Source organism: Bufo bufo, chromosome 2 (genome assembly GCF_905171765.1).
Source record: "Bufo bufo chromosome 2, aBufBuf1.1, whole genome shotgun sequence".
Classification (NCBI taxonomy): Eukaryota; Metazoa; Chordata; class Amphibia; order Anura; family Bufonidae; genus Bufo; species Bufo bufo.
The window spans coordinates 163,598,221-163,626,218 of record NC_053390.1 but is presented as its reverse complement, the minus strand read 5'-3'; the positions used below and the strand labels follow the sequence as shown (position 1 = coordinate 163,626,218).

The 27,998-nt window shown below is 43.0% G+C and overlaps 1 protein-coding gene across 2 annotated transcripts in view; it reads right to left on the bottom strand.

Annotated features, from left to right (window-relative positions):
• Positions 1–3,787: 3,787 nt before the first annotated feature.
• CAMK4 (calcium/calmodulin dependent protein kinase IV) overlaps positions 3,788–27,998 on the bottom strand; it is a 356,965-nt gene continuing 332,754 nt past the window's right edge. Inside the window, exons 8-11 of one of the 2 annotated variants that reach the window (XM_040421616.1) lie at positions 25,221–25,296; positions 20,052–20,178; positions 16,109–16,261; positions 3,788–4,866 (exon numbers count right to left, since the gene is read on the bottom strand). In XM_040421616.1, coding sequence (XP_040277550.1) covers positions 4,702–4,866; positions 16,109–16,261; positions 20,052–20,178; positions 25,221–25,296 — 521 coding nt within the window. In that variant the 3' untranslated portion in view covers positions 3,788–4,701. The remainder of the gene's footprint in view (positions 4,867–16,108; positions 16,262–20,051; positions 20,179–25,220; positions 25,297–27,998) is intronic. The other variant, XM_040421617.1, reaches the window with a different exon arrangement.

Genomic DNA, 27,998 nt, shown 5'->3' with positions numbered 1-27,998 from the left:
GGGCTTGCACTAATCTATAGGGGGATCTGGCACTATGGGGGGGATCTGGCACTATGGGGGGGATCTGGCACTATGGGGGGGGATCTGGCACTATGGGGGGGATCTGGCACTATGGGGGGGGATCTGGCACTTTGGGGGAGCTAGCACTATGGGGGGGCACTATAGGGGGAGCTGCCACTATGGGGGGGGCTGGCACTATGGGGGGGATCTGGCACTACTATGGGGGGGATCTGGCACTATGGGGGGGATCTGGCACTATGGGGGGGATCTGGCACTATAGGGGGGCTTGCACTATGGGGGGGCTGGCACTATGTGGGGGCTGGCACTATGGGGGGGATCTGGCACTATGGGGGGGATCTGGCACTATGGTGGGGAGCTGGCACTATGGGGGGGATCTGGCACTATGGGGGAGCTGGCACTATGGGGGAGCTAGGACTATAGGGGGGCTGGCACTATGGGGGGGCTGGCACTATAGGGGAGCTGACACTATAGGGGGAGCTGGCACTATAGGGGGAGCTGGCACTATAGGGGGGCTGGCACTATAGGGGGAGCCGGCACTATGGGGGGCTGTCACTATGGGGGGGGGGCTGTCACTATGGGGGGGGGGGGGCTGTCACTATGGGGGGGGAGCTGGCACTATGATGGGAGCTGGCACTATCAGGGCATTTCTTACTGGCACATTATGGGGGGGCACCATGGCGGAGAGGAGCACTATGGGGGTATCTGGGGGCTCTAAAGGGGCTTTTTTTTTTATTATTGTCACATTCTGGGGGGCACTATAGGGGAGAGCAGCACTATGGGGCATCTGGTGTTACTATAGGGGCATTATTTGGGGGCACTATGGGGAAGTGGGGTCTCTAAAGGGGCCTTTTGTATTGGAACATTATGGGGGGCACTATGGCATTTGGTAGCACTAAGGGGGCATTTTTTACTAGCACATTATGGGAGGCACTATAGGGGAGAGCGGCACTATGGGGCGTTATTTGGGGGCACTATGGGGGAGTGGAGCACTATTGGGGCATATGGTGACACTAAGAAGGGGCATTTTTTTACTGGCACATTGTGGGGGAGAGGAGCACTATAGGGGCATCTGCTGGGGGCACTAAGGGGCATTTTTTTACTGGCATATTATGGGGGACACTATGGGGAAGGGGGAGAGGAGCAGTATGAGGGCATTTACTGGGGCACTATATAGGGGTATTTTATGCTGGCATACATTATGGGGACATTAGCTCAACTGCGGGCACTAAGCGGGGGTATTTCATGTACTGTCATATTATAGGGAAAATTAGTACTACTAGGGGGTATTATGGGGAGCTTTACTACTACTGGGGGTCTATGAGGAACATGATTACTAGGGCACTATAGGGGCATTATTACTACTAATTGTGCTCTGGCAGAGAATTATTTCTATTGGTGGGATTTTGGGGAGCACTGTTACTTTGGGGGCACCCTTGCATAGTATCAGCTTAGCACAATTATTTTTGGGGGACATTATCTTTATACTATTAGTGTCTGGGCGCAGTTATTTTTTAGAGCACTGTGTGCCAATAATTGTTTAAGGGGGCACTATCTGTGTGGTAGTAGTATTTCCAGGGGGACTGTTTCTGCAGTGTAGTATTGGGGGTGGCAGGAAACTAATGTCTGTTTCTCAATCTCTGCAGAGACGGGAGATGGCAGAAAAATCATCATGGTGGTCTGGTCTGAATGGAGAAGATGAGGAAAGAGAACGTCTACATCAAAGGTGACATCACTGGATGTAAGAGGTATGTGGTGCTATGTAGGAGAGGAGATGCTCCGGCTCCTCCCCCTGCCATTTGCAGAAGGAGGATTCAGAGCTGGGTGAGGACGGCCAAAGGGGGCAGCAGGCCACGGGCGGGTGGCAGATGGTGGGGGGAACCACAAGCCTTGAGCAGGATCAGGGGAGGGAGGAGAGCAGAGGAGCTGCCTGGCTGTAGCTTGTTGTATAAGCAGGCAGTGCAGCCAGGACAGACCTCCCCTCTCCGTATGATGTGTAGACAGGCCTCAACTATAGAATGTCAGCTGTACAGTGTGTGTTGGGAGTGGCCTATTATATGTAGGAGGGGCTTTTAATAATGGGCGGGGCTAAAAATGGGCCACTTGACTGGATTTGCCCCCCAGGACTAAGGCTGCCAGCCCTCCCCTGGCCACAAGCAGCATGTCACTGCTGAAGCCAGTCATTGACTGGAGCCGTGCAAGTGCCCATGGTTATGCACTGTCAGGTGTAAACAGAGCAGGAACCGGAAGATGGAGGCAGTGCAGAGGACCAGAGCGGAGTGGAGCAGGTAATTATGAATTTTCTATTTCAGAGGCCATGCTCCAGGCCTTATTTTTACCAGAAAAGTGGCGACATTTCCTTCCATCCTGCCTCCTATTTATAAATCAGCGGTTTCCTTCACTGCAGAGGACGGAGCTCACTGGTTATCACCATCTCCTGCCAATCCAGTTATAGGCGTCCTGCAGTAACCAGTAAGCACATTACCTTGCTAGTGGGGAAGGCGCCTATTGGTTAACGCTTGAATGACCAGGCCCGAAAAGGCCTTAATGACCAGACACTTTTTTGGGATTTAGCACGCGTGGTGGTTCAAATGGTTGTAACTATCATATTTGTTGGACTACCAAGATAATTTTTACAACAATTTTTATTTGGGGGAAACTATACAAAACGTTTTTAAAAAGTATATATTTTTTCAAACTATAGCTCATTATTCTTTAAATATGCAAACTGACACCAAAATAAATTATTATAATTAGTTCTCTATTTTGTGTATTTTGCTATATAATATGAAAAGTTTCACGTCTTTTCTTTTATGTATGATTTTTTTTTTTTTTACTTAATATACACTCACCTAAAGAATTATTAGGAACACTTGTTCTATTTCTGATTAATGCAATTATCTAGTCAACCAATCACACGACAGTTGCTTCAATGCATTTAGGGGGGTGGTCCTGGTCAAGACAATCTCCTGAACTCCAAACTGAATGTCAGAATGGGAAAGAAAGGTGATTTAAGCAATTTTGAGCGTGGCACGGTTGTTGGTGCCAGACGGGCCGGTCTGAGTAGTTCACAATCTGCTCAGTTACTGGGATTTTCACGCACAACCATTTCTAGGGTTTACAAAGAATGGTGGGAAAAGGGAAAAACATCCAGTATGCGGCAGTCCTGTGGGCGAAAATGCCTTGTGGATGCTAGAGGTCAGAGGAGAATGGGCCGACTGATTCAAGCTGATCGAAGAGCAACGTTGACTGAAATAACCACTCGTTACAACTGAGGTATGCAGCAAAGCATTTGTGAAGCCACAACACGCACAACCTTGAGGCGGATGGGCTACAACAGCAGAAGACCCCACCGGGTACCACTCATCTCCACTACAAATAGGAAAAAGAGGCTACAATTTGCATGAGCTCACCAAAATTGGACTGTTGAAGACTGGAAAAATGTTGCCTGGTCTGATGAGTCTCGATTTCTGTTGAGACATTCAAATGGTAGAGTCCGAATTTGGCGTAAACAGAATGAGAACATGTATCCATCATGCCTTGTTACCACTGTGCAGGCTGGTGGTGGTGGTGTAATGGTGTGCAGGTTGTGCACCCCTGCTCTAATGTGTCCACTATGAACAGAAGCCATTACACTAGTGTGAACATAGCCTTAGGGTAGTCAGCAGCATGTTCGAACTATAGGTGGTTAGCAATATTATATCACCATTTACTTTGACGTTAGAATTTTAAGAATAAAAATGACAACCACAATTGCTTTGTGTTTTAATTAAAAAAGAAAAAATTTTAATAGTAGAGATGCGCATTCCAATGATAAATGTCAGATTTAAACTTAAATAGGTTACATTAGTCTTTAAAATAAGCCCTAATATATTAAAAAGAAATGTACAGGAAATACGATTTTACTATATATAACTTTCTGCATCCATTATCAAGTGTCTTTAAAAACCCACTAAAGTCTATAGATAACTTCCGATTCTACTTACTGCACTTCTATTAATATAATTGTGTATTAATTACTTGTTAGGCATTCAATTTCTAGACAATACAAGGACAGAAGTCTATGAAAGTGCTTTTTGGTTAATAAAATACTGTATATAAAGTGTATTTATAAGGCATTCTTAATGCAAGCTATGTTAACCTACCAGCCCCTTGGTCTATGCGTCCATATCAATGGAATGTGTCTATTCACAGTCATCAATGCATATTCTTGTAAACAGAAGGGAGACGACGCGAGGCAATTAACATTTTTCTTTCAGATGATTAATATCAATCCCGGCAACATGGTAAGATTATGAAATGAGAACCTATACTAGTAGATTATTCTCTAGAAAGTCCAATACTTTTATAAAATTGTAAAATGAAACACTACACACTTCATATTTTATCTACAGTGTAGATACTATGCATATCGAGGTTATACTTGAAATAATATTTGCCCAAGTCATAGTTTGTGTGTAGGTACAGCACTACACCTTCCATGTCTCAGGTCGGCCATTTTACTATTTTTCATAAGCAGTCACATGCATTGAACAAAGTACCACCAACTCGTGCATTTCATAGCACCCCATGATAAGACCTATCACAGGGTCATGCTAAGGAATCTTTCCTGCGAAGATAAAGACTGATGTAGCTGGTGCATGAAATGGCAGAGACCCGGACCCAAACGCCAATGGCGTTGACTCAAGATGCTCCTTCCACTGCCTCTTTAGATTGCTGAGTTGACATCTCTTCGCGTCCACCCTCTTGAACTGGAGATGGGTTTCTGCTTGTTTTATTGCTGTCATGACTGCTATGGCTCCCAGCACTCCCTAAACGGGTGGAGGCGACCACGGCTTTAACAGCTGCCTATGGGGAAAAAAACAGAAAAGCTCATGATATTTATTATCTCCATTTGCCAAAATACTTCTAAAGAGAGAAATATGACATGCAGTATTGTATTCACAGATATCAGGCTGGCTTTTCAGTAACCCTACACCTCATAAGTAACATAGGGGGAGATTTATCAAGACTGGCATTTTCTATGCATCCGTTAAAGAAGCACTCCCACAAAACATTTTATTCTCTGACCTGTTAGAGGGGTATATGATGTAAACTTCAGTGAAGGTAATCTGCTTACCAGTGTCTGCATTTGTAAGTTATCTCCTCCCTTCTGTTCCTCAGCTGTGTTATGTGACCACTACTATGCCTCTCCAAATAACACAGTACCTTATGTGTGGACAGGAAGCCAGTTTATTTATGTATTTTTATAGCAGCCTCAATATCAGTCTCATAGAAATGAATACAGACGCAATTGACTTCCTGTCCTGTGTCCGTTGGAGATCAGAGTGTTGGTCACATGACACAGCTAAGGATCAGAAGGGAGGTTATAACTCACAAATACAGTCAGGAGCAAGAAGATTACTTTCAGTATAATTTACGTCATGTACCTTTCAGATCAGAGAATAAAAATGTTTGTGGGAGTGCTACTTTAAAGAAACCCATTATTAAGAGACCCATGCCTCTTAATAAATTATGAGCATCTGTAGTTCTCCATGAGCCACAGACTCAAATCTATGCCAGCTAGGCCCTGGTGTAGACTTGAACTAATTTATGCCAGTTTGGGATGTAAATGATAGTAAATCCAGCAGCTCCGCTTCCTCCTCTAAGTTCTGCCCACTTTACCCTCACAATTTTAGAAAGGTGATTACAAAAAACTAAATGGCTGCACACCGTTATATATACAAACAATAGAGCTAAGAAATGGGGGTCATTCTAGATAAAAGTGGTACAATACCGACTTAGTGCAGAGCTTCCATTATTCATTTATAGTCGGTATTGTACCACCTTTATCTAGAATGACCCCCATTTCTTAGCTCTATTGTTTGTATATATAACGGTGTGCAGCCATTTTGTTTTTTGTAATTATGTTTGCTTCATGGATATGCACCTGTGATTCTGAAGGTTCTAGTCTAAATTTTCTTGCAATTTTAGAAAGGTGGTAAGAAGCAGAAAAAGTCACAAATTATGGTACAACAATGGCATGCTCCATAAGTTATAACTTTTTTTCGCCAATAAAGTATAGTAAAAGTCTTCATAAATATCCCCAATAGTAGCAATCCACTGATGTTAATCATAGACTCCTCTGAACTTTGACCTCCTGTCGTTAGGGACTCATTTGTGTAAATATACACTGAACAAAAATATAAACGCAACACTTTCGGTTTTGCTCCCATTTTGCATGAGCTGAATTTAAAGATCTGAAACATTTTCTACATACACAAAAGACCCATAATCTCAAATATTGTTCACAAATCTGTCTAAATCTGTGTTAGTGAGCACTTCTCCTTTGCCGAGATAATCCATCCCACCTCACAGGTGTGGCATATCAAGGTGCTGATTAGACAGCATGAATATTGCACAGGTGTGCCTTAGACTGCCCACAATAAAAAGACACTCTGAAATGTGCACAGTTTTGCCTTACTGGGGGGGTCAGAAAACCAGTCAGTATCTGGTGTGGCCACCATTTGCCTCACACAGTGCAACACATCTCCGTCGCATAGAGTTGATCAGGTTGTTGATTATGGCCTGTGGAATGTTGGTCCACGCCTCTTCAATAGCTGTGCGAAGTTACAGAATATTGGCAGGAACTGGATGGGTGGCTGATCTCAGACGATCATGGAGGTGAACATGCTGGATGTGGAGGTCCTGGGACAGGTGTGGTTACACGTGGTCTCATGTTGTGAGGCCGGTTGGATGTACTGCCAAATTCTCTGAAACGCCTTTGGAGACGGCTTATGGTAGAGAAATGATCATTCATTGCACGGACAACACCTCTGGTAGACATTCCTGCAGTCAGCATATTTATATATATAAATATCTCTCTTTCTCTCTCTCTCTCTATATATACACTGCTCAAAAAAAATAAAGGGAACACAAAAATAACACATCCTAGATCTGAATTAATTAAATATTCTTCTGAAATACTTTGTTCTTTACATAGTTGAATGTGCTGACAACAAAATCACACAAAAATAAAAAAATGGAAATCAAATTTTTTGACCCATGGAGGTCTGGATTTGGAGTCACACTCAAAATTAAAGTGGAAAAACATACTACAGGCTAATCCAACTTTGATGTAATGTCCTTAAAACAAGTCAAAATGAGGCTCAGTAGTGTGTGTGGCCTCCACGTGCCTGTATGACCTCCCTACAACGCCTGTGCATGCTCCTGATGAGGTGGCGGACGGTCTCCTGAGGGATCTCCTCCCAGACCTGGATTAAAGCATCTGCCAACTCCTAGACAGTCTGGTGCAACGTGACGTTGGTGGATAGAGCGAGACATGATGTCCCAGATGTGCTCAATTGGATTCAGGTCTGGGGAACGGGCGGGCCAGTCCATAGCATCAATGCCTTCGTCTTGCAGGAACTGCTGACACACTCCAGCCACATGAGGTCTAGCATTGTCTTGCATTAGGAGGAACCCAGGGACAACCGCACCAGCATATGGTCTCACAAGGGGTCTGAGGATCTCATCTCGGTACCTAATGGCAGTCAGGCTACCTCTGGCGAGCACATGGAGGGCTGTGCGGCCCTCCAAAGAAATGCCACCCCACACCATTACTGACCCAATGCCAAACCGGTCATGCTGGAGGATGTTGCAGGCAGCAGAACGTTCTCCATGGCGTCTCCAGACTCTATTACGTCTGTCACATGTGCTCAGTGTGAACCTGCTTTCATCTGTGAAGAGCACAGGGCGCCAGTGGCGAATTTGCCAATCTTGGTGTTCTCTGGCAAATGCCAAACGTCCTGCACGGTGTTGGGCTGTAAGCACAACCCCCACCTGTGGACGTCGGGCCCTCATATCACCCTCATGGAGTCTGTTTCTGACCGTTTGAGCAGACAAATGCACATTTGTGGCCTGCTGGAGGTCATTTTGCAGGGCTCTGGCAGTGCTCCTCCTGTTCCTCCTTGCACAAAGGTGGAGGTAGCGGTCCTGCTGCTGGGTTGTTGCCCTCCTACGGCCTCCTCCACGTCTCCTGATCTACTGGCCTGTCTCCTGGTAGCGCCTCCATGCTCTGGACACTACGCTGACAGACACAGCAAACCTTCTTGCCACAGCTCGCATTGATGTGCCATCCTGGATAAGCTGCACTACCTGAGCCACTTGTGTGGGTTGTAGACTCCGTCTCATGCTACCACTAGAGTGAAAGCACCGCCAGCATTCAAAAGTGACCAAAACATCAGCCAGGAAGCATAGGAACTGAGAAGTGGTCTGTGGTCACCACCTGCAGAACCACTCCTTTATTGCGGGTGTCTTGCTAATTGCCTATAATTTCCACCTGTTGTCTATCCTATTTGCACAACAGCATGTGAAATTGATTGTCACTCAGTGTTGCTTCCTAAGTGGACAGTTTGATTTCAGAGAAGTTTGATTGACTTGGAGTTACATTGTGTTGTTTAAGTGTTCCCTTTATTTTTTTGAGCAGTGTGTATGTGTATATATATATATATATATATATATATATATATATAAATTTTAGGTAGTGTCAGTGTAGATTTCGGTTGTACTGCGCCTGCTGAGTGACGATCAGTAACATAATTTTTACTGATCGCACCTCTGCTCATTTGAATTTTTTTTTCTTCCAGTAGGCGGCTTTTTTTCCCTAAATTTTCATATTCATTTTCTTATCTCTTTCTTTTTTTTATTCTCTTTTTTTTTTTCTTCCCCTAAATCTTATTGGAAAATTATTATAAGCCCCCTCACATGTGAAATCATTACATACAACATCATGACAATTTACACACACACAAAAATAAAAACAAAAATGTCCTGGAGAATGTACCCGGCTGAAGAGGCATCTTGCCTCTGAAATTGAGTCTGCCAGTGAGGGAGAAGAGGATGTCACTTTCCTCTACTACTCTAGTTCCTCATCTTCATCATCATCATCTGGCCCAGAACAACAGCTGAGGCAGCCCCCCATAGTGACCCCATATGGACCCTCTGATGATTATCAGCCTCAAATTACAAAGTTTGTGGGAAACTCTGAAATCCAAATTGACTGCACGGGCTTCACAGAAATTGATTTTTTCTAAATATTTTTCAGTGAAGATTTTGTCAATTTTATCGTGGCCCAAACAAATTTATATGCCCAGCAGTTTATTACCCAGAACCCCACATCGCCCTACGCAAGACCCCTTGGTTGGACCCCAGTTACAGCAGCAGAAATGAAAATCTTCTGGGGGCTTGTGCTGCATATGGGGCTTTTAAAAAAAAATAAAAAATTAGACAGTATCAGAGTGGATGTCTTGTACCACACTCCAATATTCAGTAATGCCATGGCCCGGAATAGATTCGAGTAGATTCAAAAAATTTTGCATTATAATGATAATGCACAGTGTTCGCCCCAAAATGACCCAACATTTGATCGGCTTTTTAAAATTAGGCCCATCCTTGACCACTTCAAAACCAAGTTTGCTGAAGTGTACACCCCAGAACAAAATATCTGTATAGATGAGTCCCTGGTACATTTCAAGGGGAGGGTAAGATTCCGCCAGTACAGTACCTGCCCAGCAAGCGAGCAAGGTATGGCATAAAAATGTATAAACTCTGTAAGAGTAGCTCCGGGTACACCTATAGGTTCAGGGTTTATGAAGGGAAAGACTCCCGGATTGAACCCCCAGAATGCCCCCCTGTTAGTGGGAAAATAGTGTAGGACTTACTTCACCCACTGCTGGATAAGGGTTACCACCTCTATGTGGATAACTATTATACCAGCATACCCCTATTTAAGTCCCTAACTGCCAGAAGTACTGTGGCTTGCCGCACAGTACGCAAAAATCAGATAGGCCTCTCTAGATCCCTGATAGGGCAACCACTGAGAAAGGGTGAAAGCAGGGCTCTCCTCCATGATAAAATGCTGGTGGTTAAGTACAAGGACAAGAGGGGTGTCCTTTTACTCACCACCATTCACAGTAGCACCCCTGCCGCTGTACGAGGTACCACTACCACTGTCCCCAAACGAGACTGCATTCTGGACTACTACAGGCACATGGGAGGGGTGGATCTTTCAGATCAAGTTCTGAAGCCCTACAGTGCCACACGAAAAACAAAAGTGTGGTACAAAAAGCTGGCCGTACACATTGTACAGATGGCAATGTACAATGCATACGTGCTATTTAAGTCTAGAGGACACACAGGAACATTTCTTCATTTTGAAGAAGTAGTGATCAAGGCTCTTATTCTTCCAAACCAAGCTGAAGAGGGCCCCAGTACTTCTGTAAGTTACAGTGGTCGTGTTTTACAAGGACAACATTTCCCTGGTGAAGTCCCCCAGACAGCAAGAAAGGGAAGAACCCAAAAAAAATGCAGTGTGTTCAAAAAGGGGGATTAGGAAGGACACCATTTGCCATTGCGAAAACTGCCCTGAAAAACCTGGCCTGTGCATCAAGGAGTGTTTTAGAATCTACCACTCATCCATGGAATAATTTCATCCTTGATGCTCCCTGTAGTTTTACCACCTTATATCTCTAATTTTGTCCGCATTGCTTACATATCCACTTTTCACCAACCAATACATATTCATTTCTGTGAGACACCTGTTTGCTAAAAAGTACCCTTTCCACCACTTTAAATGTTCGTACGGGGGTGAACTTTCCAAAATGGGAGTCACTTCTTGGGGTTTTTAATTTCTGGGGACCCCAGAATTTTTTTTTATGAGACATGGCACCTAAAATCCATGTCTGTCTATTCAGGGCTGCTTGCAAAATCCATATTTTATTGATTGCTTGCTGTGCACCAGTACATCGAGCTACAAGCACATATGGGGTGTTGCCATGATGGGGCGAAAATGGGTAACACATACTGGGGAGCATTTTCTCCTTTAACCCCTTGTTAAAGTGAAAACTTGGGGTCTGATAGTAATTTTTCATTTTTACATTTGTGTGCTTTAAAATCCTTTGCCAAGTGTTTCTGCCTTCTGTGAGACAAATGTTTGCTGAAAAGTACCCTTTCCACCACTTAAAATGTTCGTACAGGGGTGCACTTTCAAAAATGGGGTCATTTCTTGGGGTTTTTAATTGCTGGGGACCTTAGGAATTTTTTTAATGAGATATGGCACCTAAAATCCATGTCTGTCAATTCAGGCCTGAAAAATCCATATTTTGCAGCTTGCTTGCTGTGTGCCAAAACAGCGAGCTACAAGCACATATGGGGTATTTCTGTAATCAGGAGAAAATGGGCAACAAATTATGGGGTGTATTTTTTTCCTGTTACCCTTGTTAAAGTGAAAAATGTGGGCGTAAAGTCATTTTTTCTAGAAAGAAAATGTAACTTTTCATATTCACAGCCAATTTCATGAAGTACCTTTGGCGTCAAAGTGCTCACTACATGCCTTAAAAGATTCCTTAGGGGGTGTAGTTTCCAGAAGGGGGGCACTTTTTGGGGGTTCCAACTGCAGGGGTGCATCAGGGTGTGTTCAATTGCAAGAATGTGCCTGTCAATTATTCAGGAGAAATCTGTCCTCCATCAGCCATTTGGTGCTCCTTTCCTTCATGCCCCTGTGGTGCGCCCACATAGCAGTATACAAGCACATATGGGGTATTGCTATAATCAGAATAAAATGGGCAACAAATTAAGGGGTGTATTTTCTCCAGTTCCCCCCTGTGAAAGTGGAAAATTTGAGCCTAAAATCACTTTTGCGTGAAAATTTTTTAATTTTTAATTTTCACAGTCATGTGTTTCCTAATTCTGTGAAACACCTTTGGGGCCAAAGTGCTCACTACATGCCTTGAAAGATTCCTTGAGGAGTGTAGTTTCCAGAATAGGGTCACTTTTTGGGATTTTTTTACTCTAGGGGTGCATCAGGCAGTCTTCAATTGCAACATGGCGCATGAAAATTATTCCTGTGATAAATGCCCTCCAAAATCCATATGTTGCTGATTGCCCTCTGCGCCCTGCTGTGTGTCCATACAGCAGTTCACAACCAAAAATGAGGTGTTTCTATAAACTGTAGAATCAGGGTAATAAATATTGACTTTTGTTTAGCTGCTAACCCTTGCTGTGTTACAGGAAAATATGGATAGAAATGGAAAATCTGCCAAAAAAGCTAAATTTTGATTTTCCATCTCCATTTTCATTTAATTCTTGTGGAACACGCAAAGGGTTAACAAAAGTTTGTAAAATCAGTTTTGAATAGCCTGAGTAGTGTAGTTTCTGAAATTGCGTCATTTATTGGCAATTACTATGATGTAAATCCATGAAAGTGACTTAATAACTGAAATGGTCCTTTAAAAAAATTGGTTTTTGAAACTTTCAGAAAAATAAAAAAATTGCATCTAAATTTCAAAGCCCTCTAACTCCCTAAAAAAATAAAATGACATTTACAAAATTATGCCATTATAAAATAGACATATGGGGAATGTTAAGTAATAAATATTTTATGAGGTATCACTTTCTGTTTTAAAAGCAGAAAAATTTAAATTTAGAAAATTGTGAATTTTTCACCATTTTTGGTAAATTGGGGATTTTTTCATAAATAAAGGTGAAATATATTGACTCAAATGTATGACTGTCATGAAGTACAATGTGTCACGAGAAAACTGTCTCAGAATGGCTTGGATAAGTAAAAGTGTTCCAAAGTTATTGCCACATAAAGTGACGCATGTCAGATTTGCAGAAAATGGCCTGGGCAGGAAGGTAAAAAAAACTGGCCCGGGGTAGAAAGGGTTAATACTATATTTTCGTTCTCCCCTTACAGGCATCCAACGGGAAAAACATTTGAACAAGGATGTAACTATAGGGAGTGCAAAGGTAGTGGATGCACTTGGGCCCCAGTGCCTGAGAGGTCCCAAAGCCTATTTGATACATAAGGAGACACTAGTATTTTAAATGATTCATGGCAGGTAGGAGCTGAGAAGCTTCATGTTGTATGGGGCATACGAGTTCTGAGTTATGGCTCTTCATTTAAACTATATACACATACCCCTAAATTCATTCAGACACCAAAATTAGACAAAAACAAGAAAAGTATATACTCACTAGGCCCTCTAAACTTAAAGGTGCCACCACAAACTATGTCTTGACGCTAGCTAGCCTCAGGATCCTGTGTTCTGGGCTCTGGAGGTAGTTCCTTATAGATTGGATGAGACACTGACCTCCTCCAATGCATCTATAGGTTGGTCTGCTGGGTGAAGACAGCTGGAGTCTCCAGTTCAGATTTGGACCGTAGTCTGCCAGTTGAGGACTGTTAGTAATCAAGCTTTAGGACATTTACTCCAGGGGTAAATGACATGTGTCTAGGTGGTACCGGCCCTGTCATATGCTGGGCTTTCAATAGGTGCAACACAGTTTATGTTCATAGCTATGGGTGTAATTTTAATGTAATTTATTTGAGGGTCACTAGAGATTTACACTGGGTAAACTAGTATTCAGAGACTAATAATACATATTTTTACCAGGGGTACCTACAATAATTACATTTGCAGGTTGTAGCTCGGAGGACAGGGACTCCTGTAGTAGATAAGGTATTGTAAGGAATCCATATCTTCTCTTTACCAATTCTTCCCAGGCAGAAGCTGGAATATTTTACCTATACTGTGTTATTCTCTGTAACATTATCTCACTGCTTGACCATGCATAAAATAATTTTTTACCTACAAAAGCAAATATGTTCCATCCTAACCTGAACATTTCTGCTATAACATTTGTAGAAGATCCCAGCCATAGAAATATCAGCAGAGAATAGTTTCTCTGTCGAAAAATATGAAGGTAGCTCCTAGGGATTGACACGTTATAGATTTTTTAGAGCCGATACCGATAACCGGTGAACTTTCAGGCCGAAAACCGATAACTTATACCGATATTCTGTGCATTTTCATTTTTTTAAAAATAAAAAAAAATTATTTTACGGCGTTCACCACATAGGAGATTTAAAAAAAAAATATTTTAATAGTTTGGACCTTTCGGGCGTGGCGATATGTGATCTGGTTATTTATTTCTTGTTTATATATTTTATATGTAAAATTGTGAATATGTTTTTAATAGTGGGGGGAGGGCGCACTGTGCCACCAATGATTTTAACACTGGGGCAGGGCCGGACTGGCCTGCCGGGAAATTTGCCGTTAGGCCGGCAGGCCTGAGTGCCGCAAGGCCGCAGCCCTGGTGACAAGTGGGGGCGGCCGGCGGCAGGGCACAGCAGGAGATAAGCGCTTCCATTGTGGAAGCGCTCATCTCCATAGTCATCTGTATCGCCGTCCTCAGGACATACAGATGTCTATGCTACGGCAAGGGAGGGAGAGGTGTGTCCCCTCCTGTTCCTCTGATAGGCTGCCAGCACTGGGGGATTGGAATAGGACTGCCGTAGAATATCTAAAATAGCTGGTCAAGTAAAATGTTGCATGCAACAATCATTAAATAGGTGGCCAACAAAAAAGGGGCGGGTCAAAGGGCGTGGTAAAACACTGTCTGAGCATGCTGAGAATTGTAGTTTTGCAACAGTTGGAGGCATCCTGGTTGGGAAAACACTGTGATAATATGAACAATGGGGGTTCTACAAAAGAGCTATTGTGGGGCAAAGTTCATATTTGTGTTTACACACGTGTTTTAAAATGAATGCTTTATCCTATTATAAACAAGTAAATAATGACGCAACGCTGTGGGGCTGGTATTCAACTTTTTCCAGGGCTGGTTTTTATCCCCAGTCCGGACTTGCACTGGGGAGTGGGGGGGAAGGCGCATTGCGCCACCAATGATTTTAACACTGGGGGGTGGAGGGGATGGCGCACTGCGCCACCAATGTTTTTAATATTTTGGGATGGGGGAAGGGCGCACTGCGCCACCAATGATAATTAATGTTTAATACAGGAGGCAGGTGTGTCGGAGCAGAATCACATAGCCGGCACCCTGCCTCTGACAGGGAGCTGCGATCAGCGGCAGCAGTTAACCCCTCAGGTGCGGCACCTGAGGGCTTAACTGCCGCTGATCGCAGCTTCCTGTCAGATAGGCTGGACACCACCTCCTGTATTTGTATTAGACGCTAACTTTCATTGGTGGTGCAGTGCGCCCACCCCTCCTCCTCCTGTCTCTCGTCATTGGCAGCGCGGCACAGGGGGAGGGAGAGAGTGTGACTCCTTCTCCCCTGTGCCGCTGAGGGAACTTGGTGTGCTGACAGCAGCGCGCTCATGTTCTGTGATAGTTCGCTGGATGCATTATCTGCGTTATCGGCAAGGTTAGATACCGATAACTTTGAAAATCATGAATATCGGCCGATAATTAGAGATGTCGCGAACATAAAATTTTTTCGAATTTATGCAAATGTTTGCGAACCGCCATAGACTTCAATAGACAGCGGAATTTTAAAATCCACAGGGACTCTTTCTGGCCACAATAGTGATGGAAAAGTTGTTTCAAGGGGACTAACACCTGGACAGTGGCATGCCGGAGGGGGATCCATGGCAAAACTCCCATGGAAAATTACGTAGTTGACGCAGAGCGTGGTAAGTTGAATTCGCAATGCGATTAATATAACCTGCATTAATTGCATTGCGATTACAACTTAGATCTGAGTTCCTAATGGTTGTATTGCTAGAATTGACGAATATAACGAATATAGCACTATATTCTCAATCTTCGTTATATTCTAGCAATACAACCATTAGGAACCCAGCTCTAAGTTGAATTCGCAATGCGATTAATATAACCTGTATTAATCGCATTGCGATTACAACTTAGTCAAATTTGTGACACTGCAGCTTCAGAATGAATCTAAGATGGATGCTGTCCTTGCTTTTTGATAGGAGGTGGGAGGGTCTGGGAGGGAGGGTATGCTGATTGGCTGCAATGTGTCTGCTGACTGTGAGGTACAGGGTCAAAGTTTGCTCAATGATGATGTATAGGGGACGGACCGAACATCGCATATGTTCGCCCGCCGCGGCGAACGCGAACAAGCTATGTTCGCCGGGAACTGTTAGCCGGCGAATAGTTTGGGACATCTCTACCGATAATATCAGTAACTCCAATAATCGGTCGATCCCTAGTAGCCCCATAAAGTCACCTTGACATGAGCAAGAGATAACAAAGGTTAAGTCCTCCATGGTGTGTGTTACATATGTACCTTGAGCTTGCGTCTTGCATTAAACTCTTGCAGTTTCTTTTGAGCGGTGTCCATATGAGCAAAATTTGCAGCTTTCCCTGTGACCCAAGGGTGTTGAAGGGCTTGATGAGTGGTCAAGCGTTTCTTTGGATCAAACACTATTAACTTTTTTACCTACAATTGATACACATTGGAAAATAAGGCACAATATTGTCACTGCTTCATTACATAGGACATTTGGTGTTGAAGAAGACTTTAAAAGTGGAATCAAAGCAGTCTGTAGATGGAGGGCGGAATAATACAAAAATACACAACTGCTCTCCAAGGTCCTGAATCCCTCGAATGAATTTCTCTCTCTCGAGACAATACTTTGAAATATATTATTAAAGACTATGTACACCTTTGGAGGCAATAATATTTTTTTTTATTGCATTGTACTTATTTTCAGCTAAAAATCATTTTTTTCAATTGATCTTTATTATGGAATACTTTTTTTCTGCACATAGCTGAGATGCTGTAGTAGCAACCTGTGGATTTACCGTCATCTGGGGAGCAGACTGACTCCTTATCTCTGCTCTCTGACATTTTAAACACTCATCAAAGTCCAATCCTTATCTTACTGATAAGAACGTGGCTTAAACAAGTGTTTATGACCTCTTAGTACTTTAGAGATAAGGGTTATTAGATGACCAGCACAAATTGAAAGCAAAAGTACCAGTCACACAGTTAGAAAAATAGTTAACCCTTTGTGACAGAATGGCTCAATAGTTTTAATAAAGGCCAATTTAAAATATGATTTTTACCCAAAAATGAGCAAAATGAAATCATAAACAAAAATTGCCTCCAAAGGTGTACATATCCTTAATATGCATACATAAGCATACATAAGCATAACATGACGACTCCCTAGAAACTTGAATAATTCAACAACTCCGTCCATATGTAAAATAATTAAACCCTTCCCTCCCAGCGCCATAATAGTACGGCGCTGGTCCGGTTTTTAAAGATGGCGCCCGCTCCTGAGTGCTAAGGGCGCCATAGCCGCGGGTGGCTGCCTGCTTCTTATAGCAGACACCCACGGCTCATGTCCGCAACCGGAAGTAATGTCGATCACAGACATTTAACCCCTCATATGCAGTGGTCAATTCTGACCACAGCATCTGAGCGCGATGAAAACCGAAAGCGCGCGCTTTCGGTGGTGCCCTGGCTCCCCCGTGTGGTGATCGGAGGAGCTGGAGCTTGTGTGCAGCAGCCCCTGTCTTTGTGAAAAAATAAAACAGATTTTTTTTACCCACATTAATTTTTTTATCACTATTAAAACGCAAGAAAAACTATACATATAAAGGTATCGGCGGATTTGTACTGACCTGTAGAATAAAAGTAACTGGACAGTTTTATCGCATATTGAACGTCATAAATAAAAACACCGTAAAACTGTGGTGGAATTTTTTTTTTTTTTGCTGTTTCACCCCATTTGGAATTTTATCCCCGCTTTCCATTACATCATATGGAATATTAAACGGTGGCGTTGGAAAGTACAACTTGTCCCGCAAAAAACAAGCCCTCTTATGGCTATGTGAACAGACAAATAAAAAAGTTAAGTCTCTGGGAAGGCAGGGAACGCAAAATGAAAATGGAAAAAAAAAAACTACGGTGGTGAAAGGGTTAAATTCTATCTCATTGTTACACTGCTAATTGAGAATCAGAATGAATAAGGGCTCCCATACACATTCAATAGCTGTTGACTAAATCATTCAGCCGACAGCTATTTCTCCTGACTTTCCCATGCACATACATGTTTGGCTTGGCCGAACATGTATGTGTATTCAATGGGGTGGGCTTAGCCCCTGGGAGCACTCCCACGCCTTTCTCTCTCCCCTTAGCCACTCACGCCCTCCACCTGAATGACAAGGCCAGAGTCGGACTGGCCCACCAGAATAACCAGAGGATCCACCGGTGGGCCCAAGCTTGGACACAATAATTGACTCCTAGTAAAACAGGGCTCCGAAAGTTGTACTGGGCCCCCGATCAGTCAGTAGGAAAAGGGCCCATCACCATCTAATCAAGAAAGCACTAATGCTTCCTAATGTCTCTTTCATTGCACGTAAAGTACAGGGTGGGCCATTTATATGGATACACCTTAATAAAATGGGAATGGTTGGTGATATTAACTTCCTGTTTGTGGCACATTAGTATATGTGAGGGGGGAAACTTTTCAAGATGGGTGGTGACCATGGTGGCCATTTTGAAGTCGGCCATTTTTGATGTGCAGCACCTGAAACTACGGATACTGGAAGCCTGTGTTAGCATTTCTCCTGCGGTGTTGCTATCAGTGTGTGAAGAGTGGGAGAAGAGGGTGGCATTGACAATCCAACACAATGGGCAGCACATTGAACACATTTTATAAGTGGTCAGAAACTTGTAAATAACTCATGAAAGAATAAAGTTACGTTAAAACCAAGCACACCATTGTTTTTCTTGTGAAATTCCCAATAAGTTTGATGTGTCACATGACCCTCTTCCTATTGAAAAAACAAAAGTTGGATTCAAAATGGCCGACTTCAAAATGGCCGCCATGGTCACCACCCATCTTGAAAAGTTTCCCCCCTCACATATCCTAATGTGCCACAAACAGGAAGTTAATATCAATAACCATTCCCATTTTATTAAGGTGTATCCATATAAATGGCCCACCCTGTACTTTTTACTATTGTCATAGATATTACTGCTGCATAACAAGGGGCCCACAAACTTTTCTTGCACAGGGGCCCTTTACAGATATCCTATTAAATCTTATGGATGATATATCCTGAATGTGCAATGATAATATAAATGACTGTGGATGTTCACATGTCCTGTAGAGAAGGTGGGCCCTCAGAATCATTTCCCCTGGTGGGCTCTAGGGTCCAGTCTGTTTCTGGACAGGCCCATGTAATTGGCCCTGTAATCCCATGCATGCCTGGAGAATCTTCCATTGGGACACATGCAGCTAGGATGTTGATCGGGGAGAGCTGACTTAGATGTTCTGCGCATGTCCAGGATTACAGAAGACAGTGAGGGTGCTGGGCCTGTCACTCAATGCGAGAAGAGAGTGGCTAAGGGGGGAAGGTGGTGGTGCAGTAGGGGCATGCCCCTCAGTGCACTGAAGACCTCTAGCATATGGATGGACTAATTTCTCAATGGATCTCATTGATTTAAACAACAGAGGGGATCAACCCTACCAGGAAGTATGTCTGGTTTCATAGGGGTGATCATGCTGAATGAGACTATTTAAAGATCTTATTAACCTTACTGATTAGATGCCATTAAAACTCAGCTCTTCTGACATCAGTTTTAGTAAACACTTGCATAAACCATATCATTCTGGAGAAGCTTTTCTTAAAATTTACTGTTGTGCCATTCCTCTGCTTTTCCTCATGGAAAATATGAAAAATTGGCCACTGGGTGTTATTATTTCCTTTGTTAAATGGGTTTATCACTACACAGTCAAACACTTTCCACTCGGTTCTGATAGTGTCAGACTGTGTAGGGACACCCACTATTAACAATGGCAAGGGTAACAGCCAGTTGTAGTTTCAAAATATGTTTCCAGGAGGAATAAAGTTGTATGACAAGAAGCTCCAAAATAGTTCTATATGTTGACTGCAGATATTCACCAAAACATATGTATCAGGAGGTGAGAACTGAGAAATCCTTTTTAAAGCATCTTGATGGAAGTAAGAAATCGTATCTCCCCTAGACACCTCGGTATCGAGTGGAAAAAGTATTATTTATTTTGCTTTGAGGCTTGAAGACCGCAAAGGCTGGCAAAACTATTAAAAAGAAGGTATTTTTGTTTGTTCCAAGTGCAGGGGTATGTATTACCCCTTTCACCCCCATGATGCCATTTCTTGCAGTTCAGTCAAGGTTAAGTCACCCACTGTTAAGAGAAAGAAATAAATGAAGCTGTGCCCATTTTACTCACCAAGTCCTTGGCGTTCAGTGACACATCATCCCACCAGGGGGAGACAAAGTCATAATCACAGTTGAGAATTCTTTTGAACATGTACTGATCTCCGCGCTCATCATAAAATGGTTCAAAGCCACAGAGTCTGTAGAGGAAAGAGCAGTAAAACTGTCTTAACGATCAGATCATTCATCCCCCCTGTAGTGCAGGTAATCTGGTGCTCTCGTGTATACACCGACATCATCACAACACAGTCATCGCTACTACCTGCTAACAACCGAATGGCCTCCTGTTAAACTTGGACAATCCCCTTAAGAAACTGCATGACAATCTGCAGGCAGCGTCTTATAGAGCAGGAGGAGCTGAGCAGATTGATATATGGGTTTGTGAGGAAAGGTTCAGTATTGCTTGCATTTTATTCATTTGAACTCCATAGCCAATAGAAGACAGGGTTCACATCACGTTTTATGCCTCTGTTTGACGTATACGTTAGAAATAAAGGAAACAAAAAACACAGCACACCACGTTCTTCTATCCTGCAAAGTCCGGTAAAAAATATGTATACTTTTATTTATACTGAAACACTATATGGCATCAGTCTGAGGCATCCGTTTAACGTATACATTTTTTGTCTTCATTAAACAGGTGGGAAAAATGTGATGTGAACCCAGCCTTAGGGCTGTTTCACACAAGCGAGTCCATTGCGGGAATCACGCTCCGTGTGCGAGTGTGATCCTCCGCTCTGGACTTGCAAGAGCGCACGGCATTATCATGATTTATAACGCCATGGCCTTTTCTCTACAGAACCAGTGACATAAAGCTGTCAGTATGATTCTGTAGAAATAAGGTCAAGCAGAGACACATAGCATTATAAATCATGATGATGCCGTGCGCTCCTGCAAGTCCAGAGCGGAGGATCACACTCGCACAGGGAGCGTGATTCCCGCAATGGACTCGCTTGTGTGAAACAGCCCTTAGGGGGAGATTTATCAAAACTGGTATAAAGGAGAACTGGCTAAGTTGCCCATAGCAACCAATCAGATTCCACCTTTCATTTTTCAAAGCTCCTTTGGAAAATTAAAGCTGGAATCTGGTTGGTTGCTGTGGACACCTAAGCCGGTTTTTCTTTACACCAGTTCTGATAAATGTCTCCCTAAATCTGTCACGAAATAAAAAGGTGACCAACAAACCCAAAAACACTAATTTGTCAGGTAATCCGTCATTTACGTAGCACATACAATTCTGGTTTGTCGGCAGCTGTAAACAGGCATCTGCTGCTGGCAAACAATCATCGGAATGAATGATCACAGTAGTATGCCCATAAATATCGTCATCTGACATACACATTGGTAATGGTACAGCATTCTAGTGTGCAATACAGGGGACCACTCTATTGTGAAATATTTCCTATACAGTTTACAAGTTATTTGCTATTAAACACTATCGTTTTATAAGGAAGCCTGGAGAGCCGGTATTATTACATTATTTGCTTTTATCAATCTCCAAGTGGTGACAAACCAGGGATTCTATGGCATTCAATGGAACTTGTTCAGGGTTTTTGGGGTGATTATCAAGGAAATGGAAAAAACATTTGTAAAATGTATCAGAAAGTCAAAGATAGCCTGAAAAGGTATCAGTCAGTCATCTGTCGTTGTGCAGTACGCCAGTCCTTCAGGGGGAGCGAATGTGAGGTCACGGGGGTCAGTTAACAGACCAAGGGTTGCTCTTGGTACTCACAATTTGTAGGATACCCTGGGCAGGCGTACAGCAGTGATGGAGAGGCTGGCACATGGATCCTCTGGGGCACTCTCTGTGTATAAGGACCAGGCCGGGTGGTAGGTGAGGTGCCCTGGGTGTTGGAAGTTTAGTGTGCCGGTGACAAGATCCCTTACAGTTCGTGACGCCAGTGCCGGAAACGGTGGCACACCGATTTGTTGTAGGAATAATTGTGGTACACACAGTTGTAGTGAACCAGAACTCCTTTTTACTGAACAGTTCAACTATATACAGGCTTCAGATAGTTCCATATGCAGGATAATGGTATCAGGCAGGCTTTACATAAATGGAAGGTAAAATCCTAGCAAGATAACTCAGAGGGAATAAACTCACAGATCAGGCTGTACTTTCTGCAGAATCCTGTCTGACTTTCTTTAAGGCCCGGATGCCTAATAGCTGGCTTTATCCTTGGGAGGGAACCTTCCTCTGGTATAAATCCACTTGCTGTAAGTAACCTTCTGCCTTTCAGCTTTCTAATTTTGCTGGATAATATTAGCACTGCTCTGTACTTTGCAAGCTGTAGGATAACTTCAGGAGGAAACTTCTTCTCCTAGGCGCAGGTTAGGAACCTGGGCTATCTAACTGCATGTTAGAAGCTGCTCTTCAGCTAACCTCTGGCTAAAGTGCACACTTGGCTTCTGATGACACACCCCTCTCCTGGACTGGACCTGTCTATATATACTAGGGGGTTCCCTAGCTCCCTCTACAGCTTGGGAGGAGAAACTACACTCCTAGCAGGCCTGGTACACAGGAATTAGCATGGAAATACACATTACAATGCAGTATAAAATACCATGACCATGTTCCACAGGAGGTGGAGAACAACATGACCCAATTGACCCTTGAGTAGTTCCCACCATTACGTAGTGGGACACTACAGTTGTCCATTCAATGTATGCGCAGTCAGCATCGGGGCAACCAGAGGATCCTCGGTCGCCAAGGCTCTGATATCATAGTGGGCCCCAAAGGTCAAGGAAGCCAATAACTTCCTACTAGGGTCTATTTTTTATCAAAACCTATTAGACTGTATTGATGATATAGGGGTTGGGTCCGAGAATACTTTCCTCTGGTGAGCCCAAGGAACGCCAATCTGACCCTGTGTGCAGTGCACAATGTTATGCATCACATAGCGAGCCTTAATTGGCGGGTGAGTTGGTGAATAATCTCACTTTATATAATACTCAGTGCTGTGGGGCATTAAGAATCTGGAAAGGTGGTGATATTTCCATACGTATTTCCACAAGGACAATCCGTTAATATAAGGCTTTAAAATGCTCAACAATACACTCAAGTGAGTGTCATGTGTATTAAAACTGGCTGCAAGGGGTGGAGAGCGTGCAATATGCTACATTTTATGTACAACCAGTGAACATCTCAGCAGTGTCAGAGGTGCACAGTGTGTAACATGTGAAGAGCTGGCATGAGAGGATGTGTGACACATGATAAGTCGTAGGGAATCTGTGAAGAGCGCTGCTCTGAAAATAGATGATAGCAGAATTAACAGTGGGCAGCAGCTCCCTTTAATGACCTGAGGGCATGAAGCCAAGTCTCTAGTATTTTCACTTATCTGCACTCGTCATTTCTCATACACTTCAATCTTTCCTTCTTGCTCTCTTTTTATAACATGGTGCTAGTCCAATACCAACGGATACAATTATAATATTAATACCTTACCATGAACTTTCTCACCCCCTGAAATGTAAATGTCCCCAGTAAATATGTTATTGAATTGTCCTTGCTTATCAAGTTTCTAAAAATTGTATTCTAAATCTAGACATTCAAATCTGTTAATGAGAAGGTTTGGTACTACCCAATAAAGTAAAGCTGATAAAGGTGCTGTTACCCATCTTTCCTGGCATCCTAAATGTCAAATCGTAGTCACTCTGAAAGCTTATTACATTGTACTCATTTTGAGCTAAAAATCATTTTTTAAATTGGTCTTTATTAAAAATATGAGTCCTTTTTTCTGTACAGAGCTGACATGCTCTAGAAGCACCCTTTGGATTTTCTGTCCTTTCAGTCAGACCAGGAGCAGACGGACTCCTTATCTTTGCCCTATGACCTCCTAAACACTCGTTTTAGCTCAGTTCTTATCTTACTGATAATCATGTGGCTTAAATAAGTGTTTATGACCTCTTAGCAATTTGGAGATAAGATTTATTAGATGGCCGGCACAAAGTGAAAGTACCGTTCACACAGCTAGAAAAACTGTTAACCCTTGGTGACATAACAGCTCAATATTTTTTAATAAAGGCAAATTAAAAAAAATTATTTTTAGCCAAAAATGAGTAACATGCAATCATAAAAAAAATTGCCTCTGAAGGTGTACATAGCCTTAAAAGTACAAATTCAGCTTTAGAAAAAATTTGGGACTAAGATATAAAAACTATTAACTATTTTGCCTTTTCTTATATTTAAGTTCTTATATTTACAGGTATTTTTTTTTTATATATGGAAATGCTATTTAGGGCAGTCAAAAGAACTATGATCAGGTAATATTACTTCGATATCACCTTCAAATAATTTAAAAAATGGCCTTTGTGTTTTCAATCCCTCACCATTTTCAAGATACCGTACCTGCTAGGAGGCAAAAAGTGGTGTGTAGGCAGTATAGGGGTGCTATTCAGTCATTGTTTGGTGGTATTACCCAGTCACGGTATGATGGTGTTATTCCTTCATGATATGGTAGCAATATCTAAATACGGTATGATGTTATCCAATTATGGTATGCTGGTATTATACAGTCACTGTATGATGGTATTATCCAGTCATGGTATTGTGTTATCCAGTCATGATATGGTGGTATTATCCAGTCACTGTCTGATGGTATTATCCAGCCATGGTATTGTTGTGTTATCCAGTCATAGTTTGATGGTATTATCCAGTAAGGATATGGTGGTGGTATCCAGTTACGGTATGGTGTTGTTATTCTTTCATGGTATGGAAGTATTATCCAGTTACAGTATGGTGGTGTTATCCAATCACAGTATGGTAATGTTATTCAGTCACACTATAATGGTATTATTCAGTTATGGTATGGTGGTAATATAGTCCCGGTATTTATTATTATTTGGGGGTAGTGGATTACATGGTGGTCATAACCGTGGAAACGAGCAGCGTATAACGTGATGGAAAAATTTATCTAGCCAGCAAAAGAAGCAATATGGACAGTTACAATACATTAGTATGTGCCTTGTATTAACTTAGTCTACATGATAAATGCAATTTGCTGAAATGAAACAGCTCCTTTAAATTCAACTATATTCATATTATCTCATCCACTTCTGTATTATTCAGTTTTGACATTACAAAAATTTGATCTCCATTTTGTTTCATAACGTCATATGCCAGTATACTATTTTTCAATCAATAAACATAAAAAACAACAACATTTGAGTAGTAAGTACTTACAATATATAGGTGATAATACCCACTGACCACATGTCCACCTGCGGTCCATAGGCACACCCTCTGAGAATTTCTGGAGCTGGAATAGAAGGGAAATACATTAAAATGAAATAATTTACAATAATAGTTGGCATAAAATATGGTACTGCTTTAAGGATTATCCAACATTATATCACACAGTGGTGATCATACTTACCTCGTCCCCGCCGCTAAATTCAGTCTGTATTAATCCACAGTCATCTCTTTATCTCCAGCTATTGGCAGCAGTGGTCAAGTGCCCCCCTGTGTTTGAGCATACCACTGGGCATATATGCTAAGGATGCATATGTCTCAGAAGGAGGCCTGTGATCAGGGGTGGATTGGTCATAGACATTACAGGGAAATTTCCAGATGGGCCGATGCCCAGGGGGCCGTCTGGGCCCTCCTCATGGCTGGCCAGTGGAAGTTTTTGGGGCTGCATTTTATGATGAACTGTGGCATTTGGCTCTGTTGGGGTGGTATAATGTGCCACGATATGCTATTGCTGGCCCTGCCTTCCATAAATTTGGATCCAACTACAAAACGGGGCCACTTGTAGTATTTTTTCCAGGGCCACTTTAAGTTCCCAGTCCGCCCCTGCCTGTGATGGATGCCAGACAGCTGCACCCTCAGAGTCCCTTTTAAAAAAAGTATACAGCATGGTGCAAATTTTTTGCAGTTGCTCTCTGTACAGTCTGCTGTGTTTTACTATACAGTTGAGCAAATGATCTGCCGATGCATACTGGGTAGACAGAGGCTATAGGGAGGCTCTGGTCTCCTTCTGGTGAATGGGGCCTATGGAGATCTCATATCCTGGCATATACATAAGGCTAAGTGCAGAGGTGCAGTGCGCACTTAGTCTAAGGAGGACTACCTCTGTAAAACATCAAGTATAGGGAACATACCTTGACTTCACTGTGGGTCCATATCAGTCTATGAGCCCAGTATTAGATATACAGATCAAACTGCACATATGTAGTCATACCATAAAGACAATTGCTTATATTGTGCACAGATAATACTGCGTCCATTCTACTCGTACCTCCGCCACTGTCCGTGCTGTGCTTCCAACACAAAATGAACCATGCCCATCAAATATCTTCCTTTTAATTCTGTTATTCCCAGCCTTTTAAATTAGTGATGTTCAAAATGTAGGCTACAAAATGGTCATCCTTCTAGCCCTTAATTGATAAATCTGTAACATATACATTTTATTTCAGACATCCCAACAGTACAACGCCTCACCTAGTAAAAACGGAGCATTCTTAGCAATCATCTAAACCAGTGATGCCCAACCTACGGCCTGCGGGCCAAATGCGGCCCGCGAAGCCGTGTCATGCGGCCCGCACAGTGACCTGGACTTTATCAGCGCAGGGCGCTCTGCGAACGGCACAGGCAGCAAAGCAATGCTGCCTGTGCCTGCAATCTCCCCGCCCAGCGCCGCCTCCTAGCTAATTTATTCACTGCACTTGCCTCTGTGAAATTGAAGAGAAGCGCCATAATCTCGCACAGGCGCACTGGCAGAGGCATCGAAGTGGCCTCTGCCAGTGCGCCTGTGCGAGATTATGGCGCTTCTCTTCAATTTCACAGAGGCAAGTGCAGTGAATAAATTAGCTAGGAAGCGGCTCTGGGTGGGGGGGATATCTGTGGACGACACTGGGGGGATATCTGTGGAGGACACTGAAGGGGGGGATCTGTGGAGGACACTGAAGGGGGAGATCTGTGGAGGACACTGAAGTAGTTATGCCCAGATATGTGCCCCCTCACAGTATTAATGCCAAGATATGTGCCCTCTTCACAGATGTAATGCTCACACATGCCCCCTCACAGTAGTTATGCCCAAATATGTGCCCTCTTCACAGTAGTTATGCCCAGATATGTGCCCTTTTCACAGTAGTTATGCCCTGATATGTGCCCTCCTCACAGTAGTTATGCCCTGATATGTGCCCTCCTCAGAGTAGTTATGCCCTGATATGTGCCCTCCTCACAGTAGTTATGCCCTGATATGTACCCTCCTCACAGCTCACAGTAGTTATACCCTGATATGTGCCCTACTCACAGTAGTTATACCCTGATATGTGCCCTCCTCACAGTAGTTATGCCCAGATATGTGCCCCCTCACAGTAGTTATGCCAGATATGTGCCCTCTTCACAGTAGTAATGCTCACACATGCCTCCTCATAGCGTTTGCATTTCTTTCTGGCAAAGCTACCTGGTTCCGGCCCGCGAAATTTATACCAAGTCTAGTGCGGCCCTCAGACGAAAAATGGTTGGGCACCACTGATGCTAAAACCCTCAGCAAAAGATGATGTCACCGAAACTATGGGCAGGCATATAGACGTATTCTCCCTTAAATCGACATATGCTAAAATGTATGGAGCGGTATGTAAATAAAATATACATTTGATGGATGGCATCTGTCACCATAGGCTCCCATGTTGAAAAATATATATACATGTTAAGCATACTCTTTTTTTTTACTGGGTGGCTATGATAGACACCATCCATCACTCAAAGGCTCCTTTGTTACAATAAAAAAGTAAAGTTTCTTAATGCAAGATTGGATTGATTTTTTAATCCTGTGATATTGGAGTCCTTAAAGGGGTATTCCCATCTGAGACAATGGGGGCATTTCGCTAGGATATGTTCCTATTGTCTAATAGGTGCAGTGAGGTACACTGAGAACGGAGCGGGGAAGGTGGTTGCTGGAGGTCCCCGGGTCCAGCCACCACCAAGCGCTCTCCCCATAGTAGTGAATGGGAG